This window comes from Astatotilapia calliptera, chromosome 12, assembly GCF_964374335.1.
Source record: "Astatotilapia calliptera chromosome 12, fAstCal68.1, whole genome shotgun sequence".
Lineage (NCBI taxonomy): Eukaryota > Metazoa > Chordata > Actinopteri > Cichliformes > Cichlidae > Astatotilapia > Astatotilapia calliptera.
The window spans coordinates 34,757,481-34,775,295 of record NC_137433.1 but is presented as its reverse complement, the minus strand read 5'-3'; the positions used below and the strand labels follow the sequence as shown (position 1 = coordinate 34,775,295).

General features: G+C 39.0%; 2 protein-coding genes across 3 annotated transcripts; one reads left to right on the top strand and one right to left on the bottom strand.

The window, feature by feature from the left end:
- The first annotated feature begins 50 nt into the window (after positions 1 to 50).
- LOC113033755 (interleukin-6 receptor subunit beta) lies at positions 51 to 12,868 on the top strand. Its single transcript, XM_026187836.2, has 15 exons — positions 51 to 912; positions 1,950 to 2,054; positions 2,453 to 2,573; positions 2,659 to 2,786; positions 2,902 to 3,032; positions 3,546 to 3,693; positions 3,800 to 3,879; positions 3,990 to 4,203; positions 5,403 to 5,603; positions 7,420 to 7,518; positions 7,822 to 7,959; positions 8,144 to 8,269; positions 9,350 to 9,434; positions 9,906 to 9,987; positions 10,370 to 12,868. Exons 1-15 carry the CDS (start codon positions 813 to 815, stop codon positions 10,874 to 10,876), a joined length of 2,265 nt encoding a protein of 754 aa, XP_026043621.2. The 5' UTR covers positions 51 to 812; the 3' UTR covers positions 10,877 to 12,868.
- Positions 12,659 to 17,445, bottom strand: nudt12 (nudix (nucleoside diphosphate linked moiety X)-type motif 12). Of its 2 annotated transcripts, none has more exons than XM_026187837.2 (8): positions 17,307 to 17,445; positions 15,954 to 16,160; positions 14,757 to 15,060; positions 14,408 to 14,675; positions 14,150 to 14,317; positions 13,669 to 13,782; positions 13,311 to 13,510; positions 12,659 to 13,072 (listed from the first exon to the last, which is right to left on the bottom strand). In XM_026187837.2, exons 2-8 carry the CDS (start codon positions 16,157 to 16,159, stop codon positions 12,962 to 12,964), a joined length of 1,371 nt encoding a protein of 456 aa, XP_026043622.1. In that variant the 5' UTR covers position 16,160; positions 17,307 to 17,445; the 3' UTR covers positions 12,659 to 12,961. The 2 variants fall into 2 exon arrangements, with proteins under 2 accessions (XP_026043622.1, XP_026043623.1); XM_026187838.2 differs by having other exon boundaries at positions 15,954 to 16,205; positions 17,307 to 17,441.
- Positions 17,446 to 17,815: the final 370 nt, after the last annotated feature.

The following is a 17,815-nucleotide window of genomic DNA, read 5'->3' as shown; positions in this document are numbered from 1 at the left end:
GCTAATGTTCCCCCACAGCTCGGAATCCCATCATCAACACCACTTTCTATGATAACATTTTTTTAAACTTGTTTGAAATTCACTTGGGCCTTTTTTTTTTTTTTTAACCCATTTCCTCTCCTTCTTTATAGCAATTCTGGCCACTACTTTGTAAACACACAGCGCCTATTTATTTGTTGTATGTATTCATTATGCTACCATTATTTAAAAGTAATGTTAGCTAGCAATAACTTAAATATCGTTAGCTAACAGTAGCAGCGTAGCCATTCTGTCCATCAAGTTTGTTTCTTTTGTACCGTTTCCTTTAAATTCTTGAAACTATCAATATTTTCTTCTGTATCTCTGGCAGTTTATCCTCTAACAGTTTAATAATTCGTTTTTTCATTAGACTGGCTCAACAGGTGGCTGTTTTGATGAACAAATAACATTTAAAAAATTTACAGCCTATGGCTGCTAACCAACATGTACAAATGTATATTTAGCTAACGCTTTTGTTTTTGTGATTGGTAGCTCACTACATGAGTCAAATAGCTGTACACAGTTTATCCACCAGAGTGCGCTGAAAGTTACCGTAATCCTACTAAACTTTATAGACATATAATCCTCTACATACAAGTGAAGCATAAACATACTTTCACAAGTTTGTCGCTTGATTACATGAGTGGAGCAATTTCCTGAGCGAGCTCAGAGCTGAGCAGAGGCGTCTTCCTCCTTCCTCCCGCACACACCAGAGACGTTCTCTGTGGGGTTTGAACCTTTTTTTAAAGACCTCTTTTTTTAAAGATTAAGTGCGGATGTCCTTGGATGTTTAGATGAAAATCATTTTTACCGTTAAGATGGATGTTTGGGTTCTTAAAGTGCACTTCTGTACCTGGACAGTGATGAGTCTCCTGATTGGTGTGTTTTCTTATGGTAAGTTATCCACAAATGTTTCATGTTAAAAGTCAGATTTTGCATTTTAATGTTACTAAAGTGTTTTCTGGACTGGAAGTGTTTGGCTTGTGAGGGAGCCAAACTGAATTCGCTAAATTCCTGAAGAAAAATTTCAGGACTTTTTTTTTTTTTTTCTGATCAAGGTCTTTTATTGATCCGTTCAGTTGTGTGTGTGTGTGTGTGTGTGTGTGTGTGTGTTTGAACTGTAGCTCTTGTTGACGTGTTGTTGTTTTTTTAAGGGAACACACTTTCTGATTGAAGTACAGTTTTTTTTTTTTTTTTTTTTTTCAAATTTATTTTATTGAATCATTTTAAAACAGAGCGTCAGAATTACGCGGGCATTTTTTCACCTTTCTATCGGTGTAGAGAAGTTATAAACTATAATGCAAAAAGCATTTGTTCACATTCATCCCAAAGGCGTCTAGCAGGTTGAGGTCAGGACCGTGAAAGCGAGTCCTTTCCACACCAAACTCGCTCATCCATGTTGTTATTGACCTGTCATGTTGAAACAGGAAGGGGCCATCCCCAAACTGTTCCCACAAAGTTTATAGCATGAAATTGTTCATGCTCTTTACACTGCACAACACAGTCAGACAAGTTCTGTAATTTTAGTCAAATCATTTCCACTTTGTTATAACCACTTAGAGTCGACTGTGGAATATTTAGTAGTGAGGAAATGGATGTGTTGCACGGGTTGCATCCCATCACGGGACCATGCTGGAATTCACAGAGCTCCTGAAAGCAACCAGTTCTTTCACAAATGTTTGTAGAAGCAGTCTGTGTTTGATGTAGTACACCTGTGGCCATGCAAATGATTGGAACACCTGAATTCAGTGACTGGGTTAGGTTAGTGAATACTTTTGGCAATATAGTCTTTGTCTTTAGTGAATAAACATTGTCTCACTTTCCATTTCACACTTTACAAAAACATCCAGGGCACCAAAATCATTAAAATCTTTAATGATCTTTATTCTTTTTTCATTGACTTTCTCTGTTTCCCTGTTTCTTCGCGTCAGGAGTGACAGTTAGAGACTTTCAGCTGGAGATCTGCAAAGAAAACACACGGGTGTGTGTCACCACCCCTGCAGACTGTGACCCTCGCCCACCCTCATCCACACAGAGTGAGCACACATGTTTGCTTATTGTTTTTTATCATCTGATTTAAAAAATAGAAACATGAAGTAAAGCTGCCTGTTTCTAAAAGGACCTCAGCAGAAGGATAAGGATCTATGAGAAATCGGATCTGTTTAAACATGACTGAGAAGGTTTTTTTTATGTAAATAGAAGCTAAAAAATATATCTGGTTATATGTTTCTGGATGTTAGTTTTTTTTGGTCTCAGTGACTGGTTTGAAGTTTTCATTTAATCATGTTAATTTTGTAAAACATTAAATGTAGGCCCAGTAGAAGAACGTATTCAGTTAACCCGCTCTGATGTGTAGACATGTCGTTCACATGACCCAAAACTAAAGTCTTCAGCTTTTTGGAGTGACGTGTTATTTAAACGTCTTTTCCTGCAGGTACTCTGAACATGTCGTGTTACTACCAAAAGTCTGCAGACAGACAAGTATCCATGACATGTGAGTGGAGTCTAGACTCAAACAGCGACACTGAGACTACCGCCTCCCTGATTTTCAGCAGGTATAAAACTTGATGATTTCGTTACGATGATAATTACAAAGTGATCTTGTGGAATCTTCTCAGATGTTTTATCTTTTCTATTTAGGGACCACGAAATTATATCCTGTCAGGGCATCTTCAACTCAGCATCCGTTGTCAATGTGACAGCAAGGATTAAAAACCACATGACAGAGATCTGGTCTGAGCCTCACAGTATCTTTCTTTTTGAAGCAGGTTAGACACCCACACGTTTTGTGACTGTCACCTGTAATCCACCTGGCTTCTTCCTCTGCTGTCCGCTCATATAAAATGATGATGAAGTAATTTGCTCTTTGTCTCCTCCTCTCAGTCAAGCCCCCTACACCTGTATTAACTGTGCTCAGCTCTACTGAGGACTCACTTGTCGTGTCTTGGACAAGCAGCGGTGATGGCAGATGTCAGCTTCGTTACAGACTCGACAGCGAGGACATATGGACCAAGGTTAGCATCATGCCAACACTCTGTAGGCTCTGTAGGCGATTGTGGTCGTTAGATGTGAACTTCTTTTGTTTTTGTTTAGTTTCTTTTGGAACAGGGTTTGTAGCTTAATAAGCTTTGGAAAATGTAAAAACGACCAAAAAGGGAATCACAATATGAACATGTAGGTCATCCATGTCATAGTAATCTAAGGAGAAGCTTCTCGGATGAGACATGAAACGTCTTAAAGAAACTTAAAGAAGTCCAGTCGCTTTTCTTTCCAAGCTCCTTAAATCACAAATGTGTATTAATTGTTTAATAAAGTTTTAATAGAGGCAACATTTTGATCCCAAAATAAAAATGGCTGAAACCTGATCTTTTGACTTACAGTGATTCTTGTACATGCACTAACCTCATTATTCCTTCGGCCATCCAGCACTGTGACAGAGTAGACAGGATAGAAGTATAGAAGAGCATAGTACGTCCACTTACAGTCAGCTTTGTCCCATAGGTTTGGTTGTGTGCTTTTGTGTCCAGGTTCCAGATTTATCTGCAAAACTGACGTTGAATTACACCATCAAAGACCTCCTGCCGTTTACAGTCTACAGAGCTGCTGTGGCCTGCAGGGAACAGATCTTCTGGAGTAACTGGAGCTCTGAAATCAGAGGAAGAACACTGGACAGAGGTAACAGGCATGCACATCAGGGACAGAATACCAGGAGCTACAACACTGACATATATAAAATAAATTAATAAATTTTTAAAAAGAAGCTCAATTTTTTTTCTTTTAGTTCCTTCCAGGCCACCAGAGGTGTTTTACAGACTGGAGAAAAAAGGTGGATCTCTGGAAGTTCATCTCATTATGTTGAAGGTATAGTGTCTCACTTACCTATGATGATGAGTTCTCATATAAATGCAGAAAAATACCGTTCTGATTTACTAAAATGAATCTTTTATTATTGTTTCTTTTTTCCATCTTAGGCTCCTGAGTCTCTTGAAACTGAAGGTCGAATCCTTGGATACCAAATGAGCTATAAAGAAGGTGGACTGATTCAAAGCACCACTGATGTGACACGCCTAGTGGTGAAGGAGGGGAACTGCAGCATCACAGTCAGAGCCTTCAACACAGCTGGCTACGGCCCTGCTGCCCATCTCAGCTTCAGCACAAAAAGACAGAAGATCCTGGTTATGACATGTAATTATTGTTATATTAATGTTCTGAGTGATATGCTGGGGTATTTGTAGAATATTGATCCCCACAGACATCACAATTTTAACATGAGTTGCTTTAAATAATGCATTTCTTCCTAAAGCTACTGAACTCTTTCCTCCATAAAGGGAATATTTGACAGCAGCTCTAAAAGCATCCAAGAGGAGAAGAATTAATTAATGCATTTTAGGCCTCAGTCTTACGGGTGTAGAGGCAGTCAGCAACCCACTGATAATATCTGGTCGCTACAAACATATATACACCCAGGCTAGCTTGTCAGTCACCTGGTCAAAATTTAGATATGTAATAAAAACCCAACTATATTAACTGCCAAAAATAGCAGAGGCCAAAAGCATCCTTGTTCTGTATGTATATGTCTCCAACAACATTTCATTTCCAGTTAATACTTGTACAGCTGCTGTTATTGTGTATATATTTATTTATATTTAGATTTCTTCATACATTCTTATATAGTTCTATATTGTGTATTGTGTATTTTGTTGTACAGTTATTTTATTTTCAACTTTAATTTATATATTTTATCTTATTCTTCCCAGTTAAATTTACCCTTCATTCTAATTTGTGTTGTACAGTTATTTCATTTTTAACCTTAATTTATATTTTATTCCTTCCTAGTTAAATTTACCCTTTTTAATTTTGCATATTTATTTCCTATCTTATTCATAGCCTTTCCTTTTTTTGTTTTCTTTAGGTCACGAGCAGTTGTCCAAGCATTTCACTACATATCGTACTGTGTATGACTGTGTACGTGACAAATAAAATTTGAATTTGAATTTTGAATTTGAATTTTAAAAAAGACATTTGCAGTATCTTACACAATCGTGACTATTGGCTTCCAGCTCTAGATATTAGATACGATACGCGTGCTGCTCACTTTTGCAACATCCTGCATGTTATTTTTTCATCGAAGGAAGCAGCAGACCAGTGACATGCTGTTTTTACAAAACCTATTGCAAAATCTTTCCATGATCTCGTCTGTTTTTTCTTAAAAACTTGCCTCATATGTTTAACAAGAAGAGAAATTTCAAAAATGCACAGTGCATTGGAACAAGTGCGGATCTCAAAAATAGGAGACTTAAAAATGGTAGCTTATTTTACTGTTGATGATGAGCGTTGTCTTCTTCATCTTAATCTATGTAATAATGTGGGCCCTGTTTTCGCAGCTCTTCCCTCTGTCAGAAACATGTGGATTTCCACCTCTTACCCAGAAAAAAATGAGCTTCTGGTCCAGTGGAAGATCCCCATCAACCAAGGTCACACCCTGCCTGTCAGTTATTTCCTGATTCAGTGGCACCCTGAGACGAGTCCATCCACCAGCCACTGGTCTCGAGTTGACGGCTTCATCACCTCCACCGTCATACGAGGTGAAAAGGGGGAAAAAACCCCAAAACAAAAGTCATTTTATTTTTTAATGAATATGATATATTGGCTTCACCTTGAATTCTGTGTCCTGCAGTCACTTCAGAATAAAAGCATACTGCTCAGGCATCATCTTCTTTTTCGTGAAGCTGTACCATACAACAAGCCATATTATTGTTAGATAACTCCATTAAAAATGCTCAAAAAGCCACCAACAAGACAAACGTCAGTTCACTAAATTGGATTCCAATTAGCAGAGGTGGGGGCCAAGCAGTCAGCCACTCTAGAACTGAGCATTTTAACCAGAGACTTTATATAGACAAACCCGCTGTGACATCACAGATGCCTTATTAGCCTTAATATGAGTGTTTTTGCCATAGCATTGTTAGTAAACTGCATTATTTGTCAGATAATATCATTAAAATGCTCCAGAAGGCACAGACAGCACAGAGAAGTCCAGTTCAGTGACTCAAATTCATGGAAGTGAAGCAAAGCTGAGAGGCAGCAGCTACAGCAGCCAGCAGTGGTGCAAAACATGATCAGATCTAATAATGCATATCTTTAATTGGTTACTTTTAAACAGGTTTCTTTTTTAAAAAAAGCCATATTAAGTGTTTCTGGTGTAAAGGAGTGCATTTTCACATCTATGGGGTTTGACTCACTGTTGGGGCAAACCGCTTTCTGCCACTTGTTCTTTGGCTTTATCTTTGAATCCTTAAGGCTGCTACGTGCTGCTGAGTAAATTTCTCCACTAGCAGGCTTTTACTGTAAAGCTGATGCAAAATAGCAAGTGCAGTTGTGCTGATAGGACCTCATCACCACAATCTAGATGGTGTTAGATAACAGAGCCCAACATGGGGGAAAAAGCTATCATCTTGTGTGTATTTGATTTGCATTTGATTAGTGGGGATTTTTTTAAAATGGAGATTTCCAGATAAATCTCTGTCAGTGCGCCCCAGGGCAGCTGTGGCTACAATGTAGCTTGCCGTCGCCAGTGTGTGAATGTGTGTGTGACTGGGTGAATGACTGAATGTAGTGTAAAGCGCTTTGGGGTTCTTAGGGGACTGAGTAAAGCGCTATACAAATGCAGGCCATTTACCATTTTTACCATAAAGAAACAGGTAAATGTCATAATTATGTTGTGTTTTAATAAGATCTACAACAAAAATGTGATAAATTTTACAGCAGTTTCCTCAAACAGCTCTTCATTAAGTCTTTAAAAATATGTTTGGGCATTTGTTAGCGACTAATTTTTTCTACACACACTCTCACACTTTCACACTTTGGGCTGTTGCTGAGTTTTGAGGAAGCAGAGCAGTTTATGTATACTGCTGAATGCTGGGGGGCGCTGTGCGGGGATGTATTACTGCTGGAGACTGTCCATGTGGATTTAAATAGTGCAGATGGAAATTAGCTAGTAGGTGCATCTTTTCTCTTAGGAGAAGTTTTATGTTAGCTTTTTTTTTTCTTTGTACATTTTTCCTGACAAATCAAGTCTAAATTCATTCATTTCAGATTTGTTTTATATAGCACCAAATCACAACAACCATTGTGGCCCTCTATATTGTAAGGTAAAGACCCCATAATAATACAGAGAAAAAGCAATCTAAGAGCAAGCACATGGAGAAAGTGGGAAGAAAAAAACCCTTTTAACAGGAAGAAACCTCTAGCAGAACCAGGCTCAGGGGCACCCGTCTGCTGCAACCTGTTGGGGGTGAGGGGAAATAAATCAAACTGAAAGAGTGACTTATATATGGTATTTTAGTCTATAACAGACATTGTATTTTATACAGCTGTTCTGTTTACTGTGCATGTTTCCAGATGTTGACCCTAATAAGGAGTACCTGATCAGTGTGTTTCCTGTTTACAACCAGCAGTATGGGTCTCGTCAGTCTCTGCCGGCAAGTCTGCAGTACGGAGGTAAATATGAGCTCAGATAGAAATGTGTGGGGGTGATAACATCTGCATCTGCACCGGATGACTCGGTAATGTGAATCATCAGCTCTCAGTATTAGTATTCTCAGTTAGTATTGTTTCTGTGAGTAGAAAATGAGAAAAGTCTTATCTAAGAGTCAATTAATAGTGATGCTAATGCAGTAAAATGGGCGAATAATATGCAAAGTAATTTACAGCAGAACAGAAGTTATTTGCATTGAACTAAATGCAGGGGAAAAATGAGGAATCTATATCTGACTTTCTATCTGTGTGTGTTCGTCTTCTCAGCTTTGATGGAGGTGGTCAATCTGAGTGTCAGTGTGACTAAGACATCAGTGACCATTATGTGGGAGTGGCAGAGGAAGTCTGAGCCAGTCAGAGTGAGCAGATATGAAGCAGTTCTGAGGAAAGACTCAGACAAACAATGTATGTGGGTTAATGAGCCTTTTAACATAAAATCTCACTCCACGGTAAAAAAAAAAAAAAAGTTTGTCTTTTTTTCATTAGATTTGTCCATGTATATTTTCTCACTTGCAGAGGTGTTACACAAAACTGTTATGCATATTTTATCACCTTTTTGCAAATGCAACATACAGTCTCCCATTTGCAGCTTTACCTTTGTGGCCAGATGACCAGCAGCACACTTTCTATGACCTGATGCCCAACGCTCAGTATTCTGTTACGCTGTTGGCTGATAATGTTTCTAAAAGCATCGTTCAAATGACGACAGATTTCGGTGAGTTTCACTGGACCCAAAACCAGATTCCTTTCTGTGGTTTTTTTGCATTGCAGCGTTGGCTACATTTCTTTGTAGTAGATTTCTACTCAATATACTTAGAATCAATCATTGAAGCCATATCTGCAGCGCCCCCTGGTGTGTGGACTGCAGCATTTGTTCACCTGTGAAACCAGTTGTATATCCTCCTAAGAGCCAGCAATTAATTTTGATTCTCTGTCTGAGTCTGAGATCTCTATATCAAGCACTGCTTATGTATCTCTTTCTGTTGATGTCTCATTTGTTGGGGCTGGGCTAAGAGAGCACATGGACTTTCATTTAAAATGGACAAAAATTGCAGCTTCCACATTTCAAAGCCGCAAGGGAGGTTAAGCGACAACTTATTTTCAGATATTATCACTTTATTGCCAAAACTGAAATGGTCCAATTTGACAGTCTTGACTTTGATTTTGCAGGATTTCAGAAATGTTCAGTAACTTTACCCCTTTCAAAACAAAACAGCATCGTTTGTAGTGGACAGCATGACTTGCTACCTCACATTTTCAACCCATGTCAACCCAAGAGACAAACAAAAATACACTTAAACTATCTTAAAAAAATCAAAACATGTTTCTGCTGTATTTCTGGAGGATTTCCCCCCAAAAAATGAAAGTCTATATCATACAAATGCAAACAAGAACTTTTCACATGTTACAAGACACAATTATGTGAAACACACTTTGCAATTAAGATATTTTCTATTATAATTATAAATGAGTGCACTGCCTACATCAAAGCCAGCTTGATGGCTTTTCTTTCAGCATCAAAAATTGAATAACTCTTATAGCACAATAAGAGAAATAACAGAATAGAGAGCAATAAAATGTTGAATTTGTTATATAGGCTTTTAATTTGAAAAGCACGGATGGATGGATAAAGTGCAGGTGGCTATTACAGAAAATGCTCGACAGTGAGGTACACAACTGACCCAGATGATGGACATAAGTACAGGCGATAGAAACATACTGCTGTGACTGCAGGAAAGTGATTTATTTATTCTGTTTTTTTGAAACAAAGAGAATCTGATATTCTTCTTTCCAGATGATGTAACGGTGGTGGCTACAGCGATTCCTCTGCTGCTGGTTGCTGCCACTGTGTTAATCCTCTCCATCCTGTCCAGGAATCTGTGAGTGCTGGGCAATCTGTTCTTTTAGTAATACTAATGCGTTTGTTTTTCATGTATGTCATGTGATCTTTGGCCCAAAGACTGTATGCAAGGCATGGCATGAAGGGAAAAAATGTACGTTAAATGTTATTTGCTACTAACTAGTCATATTTTGCAGTAGCATTACCAAAACTTGTCTGAGAACAGCTTCCTAAATGTGAATATTTACCAGTATTTCACAAACATTTATGGGATTTAACAGCGGTTATCTTTTTTTATCTGACCTCAAGTCATTGGCCCATGAACCTGCTTTTTCTGGTCAATCTGGCTCTGAAAGATTAAACATGGTGCAAAAATGCGAACAATTTCCTGAAGATTCTCCTGGTTTCTTGGACTTACAGGAACAGTTTCCAAAAATCAGAAGTGAATGCTCTGATAGTACGCGGTTAGTCCTTGTCACTGATAATGACTTTAATCAACATTACTTTTTAGGTACAAGTCGTACTTCTTCCCGCTAATCTCTAGCCCTCGACTAAGCAAAACAGGCCAGTGGCTGATGGACCCAAACCACGAGGTAACCTGTTTTTTTACAGCTTTCATAGTTGGGTTAATTACTTACAGCTCATATATCTGTGCATGGGAGACTTCGTGCCCATCGTCAGACTCAGATTTACAATATTAGTCCAACTAATTATAACAAAAACACCTGTTAATGATATCTACCATCACACAAAATTTGAACATGATATCTTGAAAACTGTGGATGCTAATAAACAGACAACAAGGGGGGAATGGCAAAGACACCATACAGAAACGGGAACAAGAAAACTTCTAAGACTGACAAAATGACCCGTTAGGGTTTGCACAACTAAAAAAAAGAGAAACAATAAACACAAATATATGTAAAGCTACAGCAGCCAGCCACAAAATGACCACTCATTCATTCTTTTCAACAGAAATTTGCAGAGAGGAGCATCCTTAATATTGAAGACTTCCAGGTGACTGATGTCCTCAGAGACAAAAGTCTCATCATAGTTGAGCGAACCTCTCAGCTCTTACCAGATGATGACCAGCGTGAGGATACCTCTCTGCTGTTGATTGGCTGCCTCACTCTAGACTCTGAGTATGTTTCTTATAGTGCACAACCCACAGAGAACCAGTCCAGTCCTCCTATCAAGGTTTTCATATCAGAAGAAAATCAAGAGGCTGCCGGCGCTCCGCTACACGAAACCAAGCTCTGGCTTCCTCAGAGCGACAAGGACAGAAATCAGGCTGACATCTCCGAGATATCACATCAGACCGAGGCTGCTGTGAGAAGTCACTTTCCTAGTTTGTTGACTGAAAGTCAGCCTGTTTATCCGATGACCTGTGAGACAGAGCACGTGTTGAATTGGGGCAGGCAGAGTGACTGCTCTTATCTGATCTGTGATGCAGGTTACATTTCTAACAGTGACACAGGGTGAAAACACATTGAGACAGACTCAGCAACTTCAGCAACAAATGAGCTCAGATAAGATGTGGCCCAAAGGTTTATTACAGCAAGGAAAACAATGGCCTGTCTTGTGGGGCAGACTCATCGGCTCTGCATTTTTGGTATTTTTGTATAAAGAAAATATGGAAAGTTCCACAGCAGCATAATAAGCAAGGAGGGCCTCCTTTTTTATCTTAAGATCATTGTTACTCCATGTTTGACATGCTCATCTTGGTGTCTGCATTTAATACGCTGTATATTACATGTATTTCATAATGTGAACGTATGTCATCGTTGTAAGATGTGGGTGCCACCAGACACTCTGAAATATGATAACATTCAGCCAAATACTTAACTGAAGTACATGTTCTTCTCTCTACTTCACTATGTTTTGGTTATGAACATTATACTTTTATTCTGTACCAATTATTGTAAAGATCTGGTTACTAATTATTTTGCAAATTTGAAAATGTTAATCTACTATTGCATTATGCTGCACTAATATAGATAAAGCAACCCAGCAGTGTACAGTACAAGTAATTCAAATCATTAACAGACACTTATACGCTATGTTCAAAAATATCCTATATTGTGCAAAAGAGTTATAACTTGGACTTTTCACCATTTCACACCACAAAATGTTGCAGGAAGTCAGTGGAACTTTAATTTAACCAGACAAGTCATTAGAAAGACCTTATATGCGCGGACAGCCAAGATACAGACAAAGTCACAGGCAAAGTAATGCTTCTGTGGAGTCTTATTTATTACAAAATATCATAATAGGGACCCATGTGAGACTGAAAATAGTGCCCAGTTTTTTTTTTTTAGCCCCTGTCCAGCTACAACCAAGTCTTCTAGAAAGATACTGAGGCATCCTCAGTGCCACCAGGCGGCATCTTAGTCAGATATTGAACCACTTCTACTCCCTGCAAGACCATATAATCTGCAAAACACCTTCCACTCCTTGAACACATCTAGAAATTCTCTTCATGAGTTCAAGTTATTAAATGAATTATTGAAAAGCGACGCTTTTCTCATAAAGCAAACCATGCTCTCTATGAATGCACAGGAGACAGATGGATCATTGAAGCAATGAAGACAATCAGACAAAATCGCTGTCTGTTTTAGAAGGAACCTTGTTTGTGAATTAACTCTGGGAATATATAACTGAGTCATTGGGGTAACCTTTATATATTTAGGGATGGGCTTCAGACTTCTTGCAACCCGGAATGCTAAGATTCTCATAGGAAGTGAGCAGAAAGGTCAGGATTCGAAATGAGCTGTCGCGCCAGCATAATTTGACCATTTTGAAGAAAGTAATCAAGGCAAGGCTGAGATGGTTTGGACAAGTGTAGAAGAGTGATAGTGGATACGATGCACAAAGGATGCTCAGTATGGAGCTTCTAGGCAGGAGGAAAAGAGGAAGACCACAGAGAAGAGTCACTGATGTGGTCATATAGGGTTGGTGTGACAGAAGGATACAAAGGATAGGCTTTAATTTATTTAATACTTGAAGTTTATTTTGGCTCCTAGAAATAATCCAGCAATCATCAGAATCTCTTGTGCAATTTTACTGAAATATTTAGATTTAATGAACTTATTAAAGTAAATGAAAACAAATTAAACATAAACAAAAGGCCCCCCACCCTGAGGACTCTGAATGGTTTGGCAGATGAAATGGATGTTTGAGAATTAATTTCTTGTCAAAAATGTTTTGTTTAATCCAAGGAAAGTTGAATATAGTTTATTATAAAACACGCAAGGAGAATACTACTTTACATTTTTTAAAATACATTTATTTTAAATAATTACAGTTTCTGACAACTACTTCTGGACTGAATCTGGACAGAGCATGCTTCTTCTTCCATATTTCATCATCGTACTGCAGATATTTCCGAGGTGAAATGTCAAACCTGAGATTGTTGTACATGCGTAAAGTCACTTTGCAGTAAACTAATATTAAAGCACAACATGAACAATCTGAGGAATGTGGTGAGTTAATCTACTGGGGACAAACTCGTTCCTATCCATCTGACCTCCTCAGCTGGGCAGGTGGTCGAGTGATGAAGGTGTTCTGTCAGAGGTTAGCGTTTATGCCGATCCAATGTCTGATCATCTGGTGGGCGATGGTCTGCCTGGGGGGGATGTTAAAAGCTGGAGATGCTCCTCTGAACAAGGAGTCGATTACCTGAGCAAGCAGAAAAGTTGGATTACTGTCTCATTAATGTCTAGAATTGTTCATTATTAAGCATTAGAAGAATTGGCCATGGGATATGCATGAAAGCTCTGGAGAATTTCTAGTTGATACAGCTGATGCTAACAGTTTCCAAGTTGTTGTTATAAAATTATCTTCAGTAGACTTATTATTAACTCTTAACATCATGATCCCTGTTAGCAGTTCCACTAATAGTCGCACTGTTACTTACCTGTTGCCGTGTGAACCACTGAGCTTCTTCTATCTCATTCTCATCCACTTTGATGTCTGTTGATATGGCGACAGCAAGGCAGCCAAACATGAGGTTGGATGGCATCGGCCAGGGCTGGCAGGAGACATACTGAACCGGTCCGACCTTCACGCCGCTCTCCTCCTCCACCTCCCGCCTTACTGCATCCTCAATCGTTTCCCCTGCGGGGTAGGACAGGGAGAAGCTGTCACCCTAATTTTTATAGCTGAGACTTGATTTATGGTTAATATTCCTGTGAGGATGAGCTTCAGGCTCACATCAGTTGTTTAACAGCTGAGCAGTTTTTCTGTTTTTCTGTGTGTGTGAGTGTGTGGTATACCAGGCTCTACAAATCCCGCTAAACAGGAAAACATCCCAGCTGGGAAGACCTTCTTCCTTCCCAGTAAACATTGGTTTCCATCTGGGTGGATCACCAGCATGATGACCACTGGGTCTGAAATCACAAACATATGCAAACTTTGTTACTTTGGACATTTTTGAATTTATCTGACATTGCAACAATAAAGAGTAGACAACAAAAAGGGGGAAGAGAGCAGGAAAGGGCTACAGGTCAGGATCATGCCCAGGCTGCTGCATACGGCCGTGCCTTCAACCAGCATAACAGGCACCCACGTTGGGCTTTTTTAATATGGGGGTCTGCAGGACTTGACTTAGAGCCAGCCTCAAGAAGCCACTGGAGAAACTACAGTTTTCTGTTCTTTTTAGCTTTTACGTTTTTTGGTAATGTTTTTTGTGCACAGCATGATGCTACACAGTATTAACTACAGTGGAGATGAGCTGATAGATGAGCAGATTCATACCAACTCGTGGATAGCAGGTATTGTGGACCCCCTTTAGACTCCTGCATTCAGAGTTCAGACAGCTTCTCTTGTGTCCTCCATCCTCCAGTTTGGTGCTGCTGCCACATGTCGGACAGAAGCTGTAGCGACTGTTCCAGGCCAACACCGATCGAGCCTGAGCCACGATTCCTTGCAGACAAGGAGAGCAGGAAGAAGTATTATACTGTGACACAAGAGAGGCAGGTGATCAAACAACAACACACGTTTTGTGTGTCTCACCGGCCTCTTCCTCGTTTAGTTTCAGCAGGTCTCTGTTTGGCATCTTTGAAAAGGAGCAGTTCTTCTCCCTGCACCGTTTAACAAGGTCAGCAGCATCTTCATCAGTGCTGAAAGCAAACCAAGCAGGAGCCTCCCGGATACCCTCCTCAGGAGAGCAAGGGGAGGGATTTTTCCTCTTCTCCACTCCGAGGAAAATGAGCACAGTTGCAGGTTTCTGCAGAAGATCCTTAACTGCCTCATATCTGAACCGGCACAGTTTGCTCTCAACCTGTTGCAATCAGATTCACAATTCACATGACTTTCATCTTTGTCATGTAAACTAGCCGTAGGCTGTAGGTCATAAACATACCACTGCGCTGTCGTCTTCCTGGGATGTGCTGAGCATGGGGCTGAGGTTCGAGAATATGAGGTAGACAGTATCTGGTTCTCTTTGTTTGGCCTCCAACCAGGCCTTGTCAGTCCTCTTCCCACTCAGGCGGTCCAGCGTCTCCCTGCTGAAGTAGTTTTCCTGCGGACTGATGTCGGAGCCCGGCAGGACTCGCCGGCAGCCATCGTCTGTCTGGCAGAGTAGGTTAGCGATGTGTTTGTGACCCCAGAACTTGGCAACATCGTAGGCGGTCTGTGATGAACTGTTTACTATGAACTTATCACAGCTAAAAGACAGAAGAAAAAAGAGGTTTTAGAGAAGTCAGGAATCCATTTATACATTCAAGGCTACAACACATTAAAGTCTGGGGCTTTTACAACTTAGACTTTTAAGTTTTTAGATGTTTTCATTTAAATTGCACCAATATTTTTTCCGTACCTGCTTATTATAGCCTCTTTGAGGATGTTTTTCTATACTAAATGGGTTTTTTTTTTGCTACTAGTTTTTGTCTCTTCAGCTTTTATATTGATTTATTTCAGTAAAGGTTTTTGCCTCATCACGCATGCAGGTTTATTATTTTTTGTCTTGTTTGGTTTTCTTGCAACTCCTAATTTTACTGTATTTTCACCACTAGTTTTATCCCTATTTTGCCTTGTTTTATACTTTAAAATATCATTTTAGCATATAGCTCCTATATGCTAAAAAAATTTAGCTACAGTTTTATCTCTCTCTGACTTTCAGTCTACTCCTATTTAATTTTTAATACGTTTTAATTTAACGTACCTGTGTGTAGCCAAGTTTTGTTCTAGCTACATCTTTTGTTTCAGAATGAGAATAAATTTTTTTGGCCAAGTTTGTGCACACAAATAAGGAACTTCTGTTGAAAAACAAACAAACACAGACTTCTGTTTACTTTGCTCTTTCAGGTTCAGTTTCTTTAAATATTTGAAAACCTCACTTTAGCCTCTTTTCATAATGCTTTCCAGTTCCTATGTTTCTGCCCATCAAGTCTGCAAATATTTACCTAAACATAACATGTGTGGAATAGACGCATCCCCTAAATGCTAAAAATTATTAATGCAGCTTTGAATAAATATTCCACAATATATCTCTTTAGTATTGTTCAAAGCAAATGGTACATTAATAACATTACAAATTAAGAGAAATGCAGTGATGTACCCATGTGACAGCAGCTTCTCCACCACATGAGAATGTCCATTGCGAGCTGCAAGCATTAGTGCGGTCCAGCCGCTGTATCCTGTCTGGTTTATGAGCGAGGGCACATGGGACAGCAAGGTGGACACCTGGGACATATCTCCTCTTGCTGCAGCATCCAGAAACTTCTCCACCATGTCCTCCTTCGCGCTCAGTTGATAGCTCGTCATCCTGGATCCCGAGACAAAGACAATGAAACCTGGGGTAATATATGATCTGGCAAAATGTCAGAGGAGATATTATGAACAGATGAAGCAGCTACTTACAAAAAAATGATAAAAGTATTTTAAAAGTATTCATTTGACACATAAGAGCTAAAGCTAAATCATAGATAAAAAGGTAAAACGTTTTGAATAATTGATTGATGATTAATGTCAAGAAATGGGAATTTGGGTTTAACAACCTCAAAATATAGCTCAGAGTTTAAAATGCTGAAAAAACTAAAAGTACTACAGCAAAATTGACCCAAATAAATACTGATATCTCACTAGAATGCTATCTATTCTTCCTATTGAGTGGTTTGATATAACATCCAGAGAAAGACTAAAATATGGAAAACAAATACATTTTGCTCTTGTTTACTAACAGTTAGACCCAAGAATATTTGGTTCCAATTATTCTAATTACAATGTTTCCAATTTAATTAAAGTTACTAACTAACTGTGCCATCTTGTGGCACTCACTGGTATTACTGTAAAGAACAGCTTGACCCTTGTTCACTTCAGTTGATATCGCTGTGCTCTTTATGATTTAGACAAAATATTTTTTATTCGCATTCACTTGACAGCTGCACTTAATTTTGAAATATTTTTAACTATTTCAAAATAGTTATTTTGAAAAAAAATTCCATGACAATTTTTTTTTTTATCAAATTTTGTAATTTTCTGGCAACAAAAATGGCAAATGCATAAGTTAATACACTTATAATTTAGTAAAAAAAACAAAAACAAACCTACAGCATCAATTCTACACTGTCCCTTTAATTAGTCCTCCCTGTCTCATTAGCGCATCGAGCTGTCAATCACTGAACCCTTTGACCTCGACAATGGTTGCGAAATAAACTTACAGGAACCACCTTGAATTGCAGGTTTGCTTTTACAAATCCCACAGTGTTGAAGATTAAGCTTGGACACAGTGTTTGTTTGTCATGTGGTTTTAAAAGGCCTCTGAATCGGCTCTGTTTCACTAACAGTTCAGGAAACGAAAACACGAACGAACAGGCGCGCCTTTCGCCGGTTAAGCTTCGTTTAAACGAGACCAAGCATCACATTTCACTTTGAGTTTCATGTGAAAGATTATTAATGCGTCATATCTTGCCTTTCGCTCGGCGTTCACTTCCCCTCCGTCTCCTGTTGGAGAAAATGTTACGAGGTGTGTTCAAGAGCAACAACCACGCTGATTAGGGGTGGTGCTGCCTTCAGGTCCTCCCGGCGCTGTAGTATTTCCGACTTGTAAAGGCTTGTCATAGAAGAATGAAGCTGTGTTAGAGTTCTTTACATAGTAAAATTGCTTCCTCCTATATGCTCTCACCTGCTACTATATTAAGTATTACTGCTAACTGAGTCCTCTAATTATTACATAGAAGAAATCTGTTGCAATTAGGCATAATGCCATTGATAAGTTGACCCTTTGAAGTTCAAACTGAGCATCAGAATCTCACTGAAAGGTAATTAAAATGAGTTTGAACATTGCATAGTTGCTGGTGTCAGAGAGACTGATTTGACTTTTTAGAAACAGAAAGGTTCCCAATAATCATCAGAAAGTAGCCATCAGTTTTCTGTGTGAAAATAGGAAGGAAACAATAATTTAAATAACCAGTCATTACA

Excerpts from the sequence above, each read along its gene's own strand:
- LOC113033755 (XM_026187836.2), top strand. The coding sequence starts at position 813 with ATGAAAATCATTTTTACCGTTAAGATGGATGTTTGGGTTCTTAAAGTG. Across the intron at positions 2,055-2,452 it reads CCCACCCTCATCCACACAGA|GTACTCTGAACATGTCGTGT; the intron begins GTGAGCACACAT and ends CTTTTCCTGCAG. Across the intron at positions 3,880-3,989 it reads TTCATCTCATTATGTTGAAG|GCTCCTGAGTCTCTTGAAAC; the intron begins GTATAGTGTCTC and ends TTTCCATCTTAG.
- nudt12 (XM_026187837.2), bottom strand. The coding sequence starts at position 16,159 with ATGACGAGCTATCAACTGAGCGCGAAGGAGGACATGGTGGAGAAGTTT. Across the intron at positions 14,676-14,756 it reads AGGAAGACGACAGCGCAGTG|GTTGAGAGCAAACTGTGCCG; the intron begins GTATGTTTATGA and ends TGATTGCAACAG. Across the intron at positions 13,073-13,310 it reads AGTGGTTCACACGGCAACAG|GTAATCGACTCCTTGTTCAG; the intron begins GTAAGTAACAGT and ends CTGCTTGCTCAG.